The sequence below is a fragment of the Urocampus carinirostris genome, chromosome 16 (genome assembly GCF_059441175.1).
Source record: "Urocampus carinirostris isolate Australia breed hairy pipefish chromosome 16, RoL_Ucar_1.0, whole genome shotgun sequence".
NCBI lineage: Eukaryota > Metazoa > Chordata > Actinopteri > Syngnathiformes > Syngnathidae > Urocampus > Urocampus carinirostris.
Window position 1 is genome coordinate 36,691,319 of NC_142364.1, and position 12,235 is coordinate 36,703,553.

Sequence of the window (12,235 nt, forward strand, 5' to 3'; positions counted from 1 at the left end):
ATAGAATGTCCTTCCTTTCTTTACTATTTACTGAAGGTACAGTAAAGACTTCCCTCACTATTTGCCAAATATATTCAAATAATAATCCATTTTTAATGAGCTGTGAAATAGTGAGGGGCCACTCTACTTATAATAAAAACAAATATAAAAACCTAAAACCAAATCATACCTCTGAACCCTGAGCATTAAAATGATCCAATGCCTGCTTCCTCATCTCGCCCTTGATCGAGCCATCTAATCTCTGAATGAATGAGCATAGGGGAAAACTCGACTCATGAAGAAAATTGCTAGGAAATGCCAATGTGTACAGAACAGTTTTCATTCTAAATAACCTAAAAACCGACCTGAAAAAGGAACTGTCGACTCCTCAGATAATCAGCAAGGATATCCAGCATCCGAACCATTTGGGAAAAAATTAGAACTCTATGGCCGCGTTCTTTCAAACGAACCAGCAACTTGTCCAATAAAATCAGCTTTCCGCTGCTCCGGATGAGTAGCTAAAAAAGGAAGGAAAAAAAAAACCTAATAGAAATGAACTAAATTTTTTGGCATTGAAATTTTTTTTAAACCGAATATAAGCAAAAAATGCGTTTCAGCCTCAAAAAAAAAATAAATAAATAAATAACTAAAAAAAAAAAAAAAAAAAAAAAGCCACAGGAAATTGTTTTTGGAAACAAAGATATGATGATGTCAGGTCTAAAGTGAGGTTGTCCATGCAAGTTTTGTGCACGTTTTATTTTACACACAAGAAAGAAAGATGGTCCGTCTACAAGACAAGGTCTGACTGTACCTCTGCCTTCACGTTTATTATCACCGCTAACCGGACTTAGGCTAACATTTACACGCTATCAATACAGAGATAACGATCTACATACAGTTTAACAGTTTTAATTCATAAACATGTACTTTGTAAGACATCCTACCCAACAACGGCCTGGAGAGGGACGGACACCACCAGGCTCTACTTGGCCAAGGCACACTACAGGAAGTGGTGCCCCGACTACCCTGGCGGTTAAGGGATCTGTGAGCTTAAGTATTCAAAAATGGCAGCTTTTATTATGCCATTCAGTTAATAATTTTTTTATTGGCATTTAGGCAAGTCAGTGCAAAATAAATGTTTTTTTCGGCTGTAATTTAATTCTGTGTTGCCGTTTCCAATTTTTTGGGAAAGGGTAACATATTTTTGGCTTTGGCCTCAATAATTTAACCAAGGTAAATTTCTAAAATTTCTGTGTTGACTGGTGTCATACACGGGTGTGTGATGTCACCATGGCTGTTTAATGTGTACATGGATGGCATGGTGAGAGGTGAATGCAAGAGTATTTGGCAGAGGTGTAGAGATGATGGATAACATTGAAACGGTGTGGCAGGTAAGTCAGTTGTTGTTTGCAGATGACACAGCGCTTGTGGCTGATTCTGAGGAAACATTGAGAAGGTTGGTAACGGAGTTTGGAAGAGTATGTGATAGGCGTAAGTCATGTGTGAATGTTGGGAAAAGTAAGGTGATGAAGTGTTTAGTTGGTGGAGTGGGCATGACGCTTGAAATCAGGTTGCATGGACAGGTGCTGAAAGAAGTTGAAAGCTTTAGGTACTTGGGTTGTGATGTGGATGGAGTGCGAGGTATTGCACAGAGTCAATCAAGGAAGCAAGGTTTTGGGTTCTCTGAGGAGAGTGATGAGCAACAAGAGTATGAGTATGGATGTTAAGAGGGGACTATATGAGAGTGTGATTGTGCCGACTGTGTCGTATGGTGCAGAGACTTGTAGCCTGAACGCAGATTCAAGAAGGAAATAAAATGTTTTTGAGATGAAGTGTTTGAGGAGTATGTTATGAGTGACAAGATTGGATAGATTGAGGAATGAAATTGTGAGAGACAGAACTGGAGTAGTCGTGGAATTGAGCAAGCGTGTGGATAAGCGATTACTTGGTTGGCTTGGACACATGGAGAGGATGGATAAGAAGCGAATGTTGAAGAGGATCTACAGAGCAAAAGTCAATGGAAGGAGACCAAGAGGAAGGCCGCGATTGACGTGGATGGATGGTGTTATGAGTGCACTGCAGGAAAGAAGTTTAAATCTAGTGAAAGCTAGAGCTATTGTTGGTGATAGGAATGAGTGGAGAGGTGTTGTAAAAGGATAGTGGGATGTTTGGGCGCGTTCTAAGGGATGGGCAGGGCACCTGTATGATGCGACAAGGGTAAACCAGTGAAAGCTGTCGGGCCCTGCTGTTGAACAAAAGAGTGTGTTGTGAGTGATATGGCCGCTTTCTTGTGTCCCGTTTCATCTGGAGGGACGAAAACATGACCAACTTAGGTGCCAAGGTGCCTAACTTGTTTAGGTGTTTGGGCATTTGGGTTGGCCATGGTCCAAAAAATTTTGTGTGTGTTTTTTGCTATGTTTTCCCTTTTATTTTCTTTGTTATTGTACGTGTTTGTCTTGCTGTCGGTCACCCCTCTTGAGGGGATATGACCAACGTAGATAGACAGAATTGCTACAAAAAGGGTTCCCCTCTAGAAAATATGGTTTCCAACTACAGTTTCCATACCCCAAACCTCCTTAACACAAAGAAAACACATAGCATAATCAATTGATAGCTGTACCAAGAAGTAACATAAGCAAAAACTGATTAACAATTACATGATCAATTTGCAATACAAAATAACTAAAACTCAAACCTGTAATGCCTCAGCTCTGTTGAGGAATTCATGGTCCTCAGGAGGTTTGATTAAGTAACAATGGTTACAGCATTTCTTTAACTCCATCATGATGTTTAGGAAACCTGATGTGCTGCCTTTAAGGCCCTTACTCAAAGCCTTGTAGTTCCTAGTCAGGATCCACCTATAAACAATAGAAAAGTGATATATATATTTCAAAGGTTTGGAAGACAAAAAAACATTACACATCAGACTTAGTAGCATTTATTAATGAACACTTTTATTGTGGGGCAAGATATTGATTAAAATCTACAAAAGAAACAAAAACAAGTTGGATAACGTTATTACTTGTAATACTGTTTCTGAATGGCGCTCATTTCCACCCTGAGAATCTGCTCCACTTTGGCTGGAAGCGATTTCTCCACATCCTTTTTGACTCTGCGTAGAAGAAAGGGTTCCAGTTCTTTGTGCAGACTGGTGTAGCCTGAATCCCGTCCTTTACCATGTTCTTCCTCAAAAATCTCCCACGAATGAAACCTGGAAAATATAATGAACTCCTCAAGTGCTCTATATTAGACTTTTAAATTATAGCACCTCAGTTCAAAACCTTGACTCTGTGGATTTTTATTAGTTTTACAGAATGAGCACATCTAAATAAGTATATATTTGTCCAATACTTTCAGTTTTCTTGCTGTAACTGTTTTTATGGGGCTTGTAAACCCTTTAACCAAATTCAAGCACTTTTTAAGGACTTTCAAAGCCATTTTCCAATTTCTCCAGTACATTATCAGAAAAAAAATCCACTGTAAATCATTATTTTGAAGAGCAACAAATGTATTTGTAATTTACATGTTCGATTTTAAATCTTGCATATCCATTTATCAAGACAGGATTTTTAGATCTTGAGTAAATCGCTAATACATTTGCTTTCAAGACAAATCTCTACCCAAATAGACGTTGTGTAAAAATGTTTGAGGGTGCGCTGTTGCCTGACGGGTGAGGCACCAGCCACAATGGAAGTGAAAATCCTAACCCAAAAATGATACATCGGGGGATAAATCAAGCTAAATTTCTGCGCTTCAATGCCACTTATAGCCAATAAGCATGGAGAATGGTCAACAACTCGATGTTACAAAGACGTTGTTGAACGGTTCAATACACAGGTAAACTTGGCAACTTTTGCATCAGAATCCCGCAAAATCAAGAGCACTGTGAAAACATAGTGATGTGGTAAGAGTAACGCTAGCCTGATGCAAATTTCTGAATTTACAAAGGACATGTATTCCTTATGTGCTTCTCCTGGTGTTTTTATAATAGTGGTTCATCTGTCCAACGGCTAACAATATAAATGCGATGTTGAAAAACAGTAAACTTCAATGCTTACATTTTTCCAGTTGGATGGAATTATTTGCATAAATTAGTGGAAAATGACTATACTAACAAAAAGACTGACAATGTTTAAAAGAAATTGTAAGACCTACTTTTCAGGCATAATAAAATGCAGAAGTGACCAGAGTTCTTTTAGGGAGTTCTGCAGTGGTGTTCCTGTAATCAGGAGCCTATGATTGGACTTGAAGTCGATCATAGTCTTGTAGAGAAGCGAGTCATCATTCTTCAGTCGGTGTGCCTCATCCACACCAATAAAAGCCCAGGTCACATTGCCCAAAAAAGACTGCAGACAAATTCATAAAACCTTTAGTTACATTTGTAATAAAATGTATACCGTGATAAGGGGCGGCAGTAGCTCAGGAGGTAGAGCGCTCGTCTTGGGATCAAGGGATCCCAGTTCGAATCCCGGCTCGTCCGTGTTACATGTCGAAGTGTCCTTGGGTAAGACACTGAACCCCTAATACCCCCAATAAGCAGGTTAGCGCCTTACATGGCTGCAAGGCCGCTATTGGGAAATGTGGAGCACATTGTAAAGCGCTTTGGGAAGTCATTGACTTGAAAAGCGCTATATAAATGCAAATCATTTCATTTCATTTCATAAAAGCCTGGGGTGGGTGATTATGACAGATAAAAAAAAAACTACTAAAATACTTATTTTTTTCAATTAATTGGAAAGACAAAAACTGTCATTGACCATAACAAAATCAAATGCCCTTACAACAATGGCCTTTACAAAAACATACACAAATAACAAACTTACATATTAATGTGTGCATAGTAACATATCAATTATATATATATATATATATATATATATATATTACACATTAAAAAAAAAACAACTCATCCCCCTAAAGAAGCTTATGTGAGGACACTTCTAACCTTGTCTTTGAGAAGAATCTCGTACGTGGTGAGCAGGATGTTGAATTTAAGCCTCTTGGAATGAATATGCATCCACTCATGTGTCCTGATCTATGAAAAAAAAAAAAAAAAGGGGGGCGGGGGGGGGTAAATGGATACATATTCGGTGTGGCCGATTAGTTAATATTCGATCGATTGGACTTTAATAAATAAATAAAAGTTATTTATTTATATAAATAAAATAAAATATTTTATCTAAAATATTTAAATATTTAAAAATTTTAATTTTATTTTTTAAATATTATTTTTGGGAAATTATTAAATTTATGGTAATTTTTTTAATATAAATATAAATTAAATTATAAAAATTATAATAAAAAAATAAAAAATTTTAAATATTAAAATAAATATTTAAAATAAAATAAAATAAATAAGTTCTATTTATTGAAGCCGATTTTACTCTGTTTATTTTCAATAATTGAGCCAATTTATTTCCCTGTTTCAACTGGGTTGATTGTGCTTTTAATCTCACAAAATCCTAGAACTGAATAAAGCTGCGAGTGTATGACAAATTACCTTAATGCACGCACACGGGTCAGTTATTCAGTCATTACATGTATGTAAGGGATAAACAATGATTATCAGGCCGCTAAGGAACAAATATCAGTTATCGGCAAGAAAGCCAAAAGAGAGACCTGTTAATTGGTCACCTGGAACCAAACTACGGCGGAGGTCACTCCCGGGCCGTGAGACTGAGCGAGTTCGGCGGACGCGGCGTCACATGGTGCGACGCGAGAAAAGGCGGCAGCCGTGATCGGGCAACCCCCGTAACTGGGGGGAGCCCGCTCGTCCGACAACCCCAGTAGCGTGGCGCAAAGACAGGCGGCCGTCCGCGCGCGGCGGGCGAAAGGCGGCGGACGTGCACGGGACCCCTGTAACTGTGTCGTGCGTATCGCGCCCGAAAGAACCCGCACCGCGGGTTAGGGGCTCGCTCGCGGGAGCGACCGAACGGCACCCGCGGTGCGCGCAAGTAAAAACCCTGTCGTGAATTTGTCTCCGATCGTCCCGGGCGGACGTAAAATCGCCCAGTTGTACGACAGTTAGCGGTGGATCACTCGGCTCGTGCGTCGATGAAGAACGCAGCAAGCTGCGAGAACTAATGTGATTTGCAGCTGCGATTAGCTGGCAACCAGTTCAGGGTGCCCCCTGCCCGGAGATGGCTGGGATGGGTTCCAGCCCCCCCGCGACCCTAATAAGGATAAGCGGTGCAGATGATGAGATGAGATTTTTTTTTATTTTTTGAAGGGGCATCGCTACGTCGCATATTTTCACTTTTAGCGGGTGGTTTTGGTCCCCATTAACCGCGATAACCATGGTTGTTCTGTACTTGAAACAGGCCTATTCTTTCTTTTGATATTTTCCAGCTTCACTAACAAAACTCCAGGGACGAGAATTATAATCACTCGCCAACCCCCACCCTTTACTGCTTCCTAATGTGTTGCATATTCTGGAACAGTGGTGCTAAAAGTAAGAAAAAGCGGATAGGTGAGGTGGGAAAAAATTATAAATGCTCTATGAACTCACTGTCAACACTTATTAGTAAAAAATATTATACTTTCAACTTTTTAAGGACACCTCCAACAACGCATTTGACCTCACTTGAGCTATGAAAGCAAAATATTTAGTATTGTTTGGGGAGGGCACTCGAACTGAGAGCCACGCCATATATTTTAACACAAAATTCAACAAAACCACCACAACCGCTCCCCAGGCAAAAGGTAATTATTCAGCACATTTTATTTCACCAGGTGACATTTGATGAGTTGATAAGATTTATGGAGTAATAATGATGCCAGAGTCTGAGTCACATATCAACAAAAATACCACCTAAAATTTGTTTCTCTACTGCAGTTACTTAACATTGGCAAGGCTTATTTGACTGTGATCTTTTTCATAGATAATAAATACAAAACAAATAAGTTTCAAAACAAGGTGGGAGCAGAGTTCAAAATAGAGCAAATGAGAAGGATACAGATATACTTAGGATGAGTGTGCTGTGTGCGCAGAAATCCGCCAACCACTACCACTCAACTCAATGAAATTGTTTTTCTTGCTTGGCTGGCGTTTTCAGGTGTTTACAGTTTGTTCTGTGGGTTTCCATCATAAGGTTTTCTTCAACAGTGAACACAGATCTTAATGAGCTTCCATTCAACCGAACAATTGGCTTACTGTGTTGCTTCTGCTTCACATACACTCAATTTAAAAAGTCAGAGACATTGCCATGTCTCGTAATTAATCTCCGAATTGAAAGAGCCATATCTGACTTGAAGCCGTTCGTTCCCGACCCCTGGTCTAACGTAGTGCCGCATTTTCACAAAATGAACACACCCATATTCATACACATAGATTAATATGAGAGTATTATTGTGCTGATAATGATTTCTTCTTGTTCTCTTAGTCATTATAGTTATTACTGACATATAATGCAAGTATTGATCAATTGATTGTTTAAATCAAGCTTTTGTCAACCCAACACTACTTTGTTCATGTTAACGATAACTATATAATATTACAGTAATAGCGAACTCAAATAAAAAGACACGTAAAAATAACCATGAGTGATTTAATGTCTTCTTTGAATTATAACAGTTTAAAAAAAAAATAATGGTTAATAGTTTTAGCCTCTGAAGCAGGTTTTTTTTTTATAATGGACTGCCATTATAAAATAGCGGCAAGTTTGTTGTAAAATGAATAGACCTAAAATGACGAATTTGGAATAAGATATTTTATGGCTTCTCTTTTTGAATAAAATCGAAAACATAATTGCCTCTGATTTTTATTTGGTCAGTTAGTTTTAAGAATGTAAAATTGCACAATTTATTCCTAAGTTGATGTTTCAACCTCTAAGGAAACCTTGCTGAAGTGGACTCACACTGGGGCCATTTCTTCTGTATTGTGCGCCTGACATCCGCCCTCTGCTCTCACATAACTCTAAGAAATGTGCCCAGGCCCAGCTGCTTCCAAAACTTTTGTCATCACGTCCATTCACGCAAGAATTAGACAGATTCTTTTGGCCGACTCTTTTTATGTAAACTCAGCAGCACCATGGAGAGCGACAATGTGGTGGCAAGCACTTTTCCCCCCCAGTTCTGGCGGCTCGTTCTAGACCTCACTTATAAGTGTAACTCTTTTCTTTCCTACGTAGATGATGACTATTTTCCATATGTGTAGTAGGTAGGGTGAAGAGTATTTTTTGTGTGGCAAAGTTGTATTGTTTGCAAAGACAAAATGGAGATGTTGGAAACATCTGCTGGTATTAAAATGAGCGATGTAATTGAAGAAAAAACGATATAGAAATTGGTGACATGATATTAAAAATTAAAATCGGAAAATTTTGTAAAACGTTACCTCTTTAGTTAAACTGAGTTACGAAAAAAAAAATGTCAGCTTACCATATTCCTACTGCTAATGTCCCCAAGGTAGACAACAACATTCATCTGACGGGCCCACAAATGGATTTCTCTCTGCCATGATGTTAAAGTGGAGAGGGGTACAACCAGCAAGAAAGGCCCATATAACTGGTGCTCATTGAACAAATAGTTGAGGAAAGAAATGGTCTGAATCGTCTTCCCTAAACCCATTTCATCAGCGAGGATGCAGCTGTTACCTCTTGAAAAACAGAACAAAAAAAAATCCTTATTTTAAGAACAGATGCAGTATTTATAGCTACAGTGCAGATGTCTTACTTGCACCACGAGTGGGCCATCCAGTTTAAACCATCCAATTGATAGTCTCTGAGTTCTAGTCCATCACCCCCAATGTAATGTGGTTGCTTTTTCATTGGTGCAAACCTTGGTCTCTGTTTCAACACCTGTGAAAAATAGCAACTGATTGAGTTATTCTGATACAAATGTAATCGAAAAAGTAAAAAGGTAATGAATTGTGTTCTAATCAAATATATTTGTCTTTTTTTTTACCTTGCAATCTTTAGATGGAATGTTTTTTGATTGGTTTCTGCTCATATAATCGTCAATGCATTTCTGGAACTTCTTTGCAATCAGAGCTCCATCTTCCCAGCTACATTCCGAGTACGGCAATCCTTGCCACTTACACAAATAGTCTGGGAAACCAGCTGCTGACTTTTGGTTAGAATGACCTGTATAAACATATTCAGACAGGAACAGAAATGTAATTTATGGTATGGCTGCTGTACTAATTTATATACCGTATTTTCCGCACTATAAGGCGCACCGGGTTATAGGGCGCACCCCCAAAAAATGTTTTTTGGTCCTATATTTTCCATACATAAGGTGCACCGGATTATAAGGCGCTACAATGGGAACGTCGACAAAACAGTCAGATAGTTCAGTCAAACTTATTACCCCCTTAACATTCCGAAAGCTTGCAAAGAAGCAAATACGTGTCTCAGACATGTACGGAAACAGTGTCTGTACGACGTCACCAATATCTCAAATGCATCGTTCCAAATATCATTCGGAAGGTTAAAGTCTTGGGATTCAAGAAATGCCAAACATTTCTTGGTTTCCATTTTATTTTTTTGCTGGCAACTGTGTGGACAGCAAAGTAAGAATTTTATTGTGCAGGGAAATGGGGTTCTTTACTGTGCATATGACAATAAACACTTTGAATTGAATTTACTTTAAAAATAGACTCATCACAGAAACATCAAGATCGTTCTAAAACAAGAAAAAATAAAGCCGCATAGCTCACCTAAGTTCTCTTGCAGCCATCACGTTCAATAATGATACGTAACCATGGTCTTCTTACAACCGTGAATGTAAATCCAGGAGAGTAAAATATTTACAAATACAGAATAGTAAAAAAATGTTTTCTCTATGCCGTAGTGCAACCCAACGTGTGATTCACATTCATCTTTTTCGGCAAATTGGCGGCTTTGTTTCGCCCCTTTAGCCTATGCAAGCCTGTAAATGATAAAAATGATCCGCCCCCTTTACCTCCGAATAACTTTAGCCAATAGTGACCGATTCAAATGATGATTGACACATTGGTTAGGAAATGAAACGCCGGTATATACATCCCAGCATACACCGTGGACTACTTTGCCTTCGGGGGAAAATCTAGCCGGCAGCTGCTTGCCTTAGTTGCAAGACTTTGGAACTTAATATTGATCCATATATAAGGCGCACTGTATTATAAGGCGCATGGTCAGCTTTTGAAAAAAAATAAAGGCTTTTAGGTGCGCCTTATAGTGCGGAAAATACAGTAAGTTGATCAGTTTGATGTCTTTAAAAATACAATAATGTTATCCTGTGAAATGCTTGTACAAGGTAAATCAAGGTTTGTCTTTCAAAATTGCAAGGTCATTGTGGCCCAATTATATTTTGTTCTGCCCTAAGCAAGGGATTCTGATATTTCTCAATGCGGAATGTATGCTTTGTTGAACAAGTCACTGAGGTCTATAGAGATGGATTGGGGCGTACGGCTTAACATTTTTAAAGAAACACCACTTGAAAAAAAAAATTTGTATTGTTGAATTTTTAACATTGAAAACTATATCAGCATGTTTTAAATCATACTAAATGACTAAAATTTATTTTTTCAGGTTCAATACGTTTTGTTAATCACTTTGGACATGCTTTCGGACATATCTACATTTGCAATGTAAAACCGTATATGAATTTTACAGTTATTTCTTATTAAGATCATAATATATTTACTCCAAGTTTTTTTCATTATCAAAACATTTTACTGAATGATGCAAATAAAATATGGTCAATTTACTATTTTACCAATCCACATGCAAAACCTATAGTACAGGACCAATTCAGAAGAATGAAATATTGTGATTAAGTTATTAATTTCTGTACTGCGATCATTTGACAAATGTTTTACATTCTGGATTCATTACAAATCAAACGAAATATTCTAAGCCTTTTCCTGATACTAATATTTTGAGATGGATGTACGACTTGTTGCCATAATCAGCAATAATAGAAATAATGAATGTTTCAAATGAGTCTAGATGTTTGACATGTTTTTTAAATCCATAAAATAAACAACTTTATCACAGTATTCACATTTTCTGAGACAGTCCTGTATATTTTCTGAACTAAAGAGCATATGTTTTAGCTTAAGGGTGAATAAAAGACATTAGTTACACGTTTCTATATACACAGTATGTTAGGACCTTAAAATCTAGAGAAATTTCAAGCACACCTATGATTCTCTCTACAAGCTGGTACTGTGAATGGAGGTCATCAATGAGTTCCTCCTGGCAATTTAAATACTCAATATCCTCAGGCGAAGCGGTCTTTAACCTAGTGCAAAAGAAGACTCATTAAAAACGTGTACTAAATGGCTTGTTTCATTCTTTGATAAAAGTGAAAGATCAAATGAGGCACAAAGTCAACAAACTTACCATTTATTTTTTTCTTGGTCTTTCTTCTTAAAATTGTCCAGTTTCTTCATACCCCTGACATTCTGCAGCTTAAGGGTTTCTTCCGTTTCCCAAGTGTTGTGAATATGGGCCCAATTCTTCCACTTTATTAGATACTGGATTTCACCTGCCTCCTTATTAGAGTTAAAGTTTGCATTTGGGTCTCCATCCGCTTCTACAGCATATACCGTTGTAATGCTTCCCACAGCTGTCAGACACAAGTGCAAAATCTTATCTTGACCTATACCTGCATTTTCATGGTTACATGGTGTGTCTAGAATATTTTTAGACACACCATCTTAATTCATTTTTATCAATGGGTGAAGAAAAACGTTCATACCCCTTTTTCTTCCGATTCTGCAATCCATTACTCTTTCAAGTGTTTCAAACTCATCCTCTTCTGGTTGCGGCACATCTTCACCGAGAACTTCCACAAGGTCGTCTGAATCAGTTTTCAGTTCCTCGTCTTCCTTATAACTGATGTTAACAGTAGCCTGCCTTCGAGGACCTGCAGCAATAGCCTTCTTGTAGTCATCATCCTCATCTTCAGAAGATAAACGATTCTGGGCTTTCTTTTTCTGTACGCAGCTCTTGCCATTTTGAAAATTCACCCTGATAAAAAGTAAGGAAACTTCACTTAATGACACGGCAAGAAAAACTTATGACCCTCAAATTGCTAACATTACACGCTTACTATGTCAACAGTAGAATCACATTTTGTTTTTGGGAGATTTTCAGCTGCTTTTTCCAAAATTAAAAAAGGCACATTAATATGATAGTTCATGTATTTTTGTTTCTTATACAAATGTACTTTTTAAATTAAATTACGTTTTTTTGTTGCCACTAGGAGGCGCAAAACAATGCTCAATGTCCCTTTAAGAACAACATTGCAGTTAAAACTCTTAAACATATAG

The 12,235-nt window shown here is 37.9% G+C and overlaps 1 protein-coding gene and 1 pseudogene across 2 annotated transcripts in view; one reads left to right on the forward strand and one right to left on the reverse strand.

Annotated features, from left to right (window-relative positions):
* Window positions 1–12,235, reverse strand: part of chd1 (chromodomain helicase DNA binding protein 1) — a 50,564-nt gene that overhangs the window by 24,386 nt on the left and 13,943 nt on the right. For both annotated transcript variants that reach the window (XM_088355676.1, XM_088355677.1), the window contains exons 6-17: window positions 11,662–11,933; window positions 11,304–11,529; window positions 11,102–11,202; window positions 8,881–9,059; window positions 8,650–8,774; window positions 8,356–8,572; window positions 4,925–5,014; window positions 4,135–4,325; window positions 3,002–3,190; window positions 2,675–2,837; window positions 345–497; window positions 170–241 (exon numbers count right to left, since the gene is read on the reverse strand). In XM_088355676.1, the coding sequence (XP_088211802.1) occupies window positions 170–241; window positions 345–497; window positions 2,675–2,837; window positions 3,002–3,190; window positions 4,135–4,325; window positions 4,925–5,014; window positions 8,356–8,572; window positions 8,650–8,774; window positions 8,881–9,059; window positions 11,102–11,202; window positions 11,304–11,529; window positions 11,662–11,933 (1,978 nt within the window). The remainder of the gene's footprint in view (window positions 1–169; window positions 242–344; window positions 498–2,674; window positions 2,838–3,001; window positions 3,191–4,134; window positions 4,326–4,924; window positions 5,015–8,355; window positions 8,573–8,649; window positions 8,775–8,880; window positions 9,060–11,101; window positions 11,203–11,303; window positions 11,530–11,661; window positions 11,934–12,235) is intronic.
* On the forward strand, window positions 5,999–6,137 carry LOC148351232 (5.8S ribosomal RNA; annotated as a pseudogene).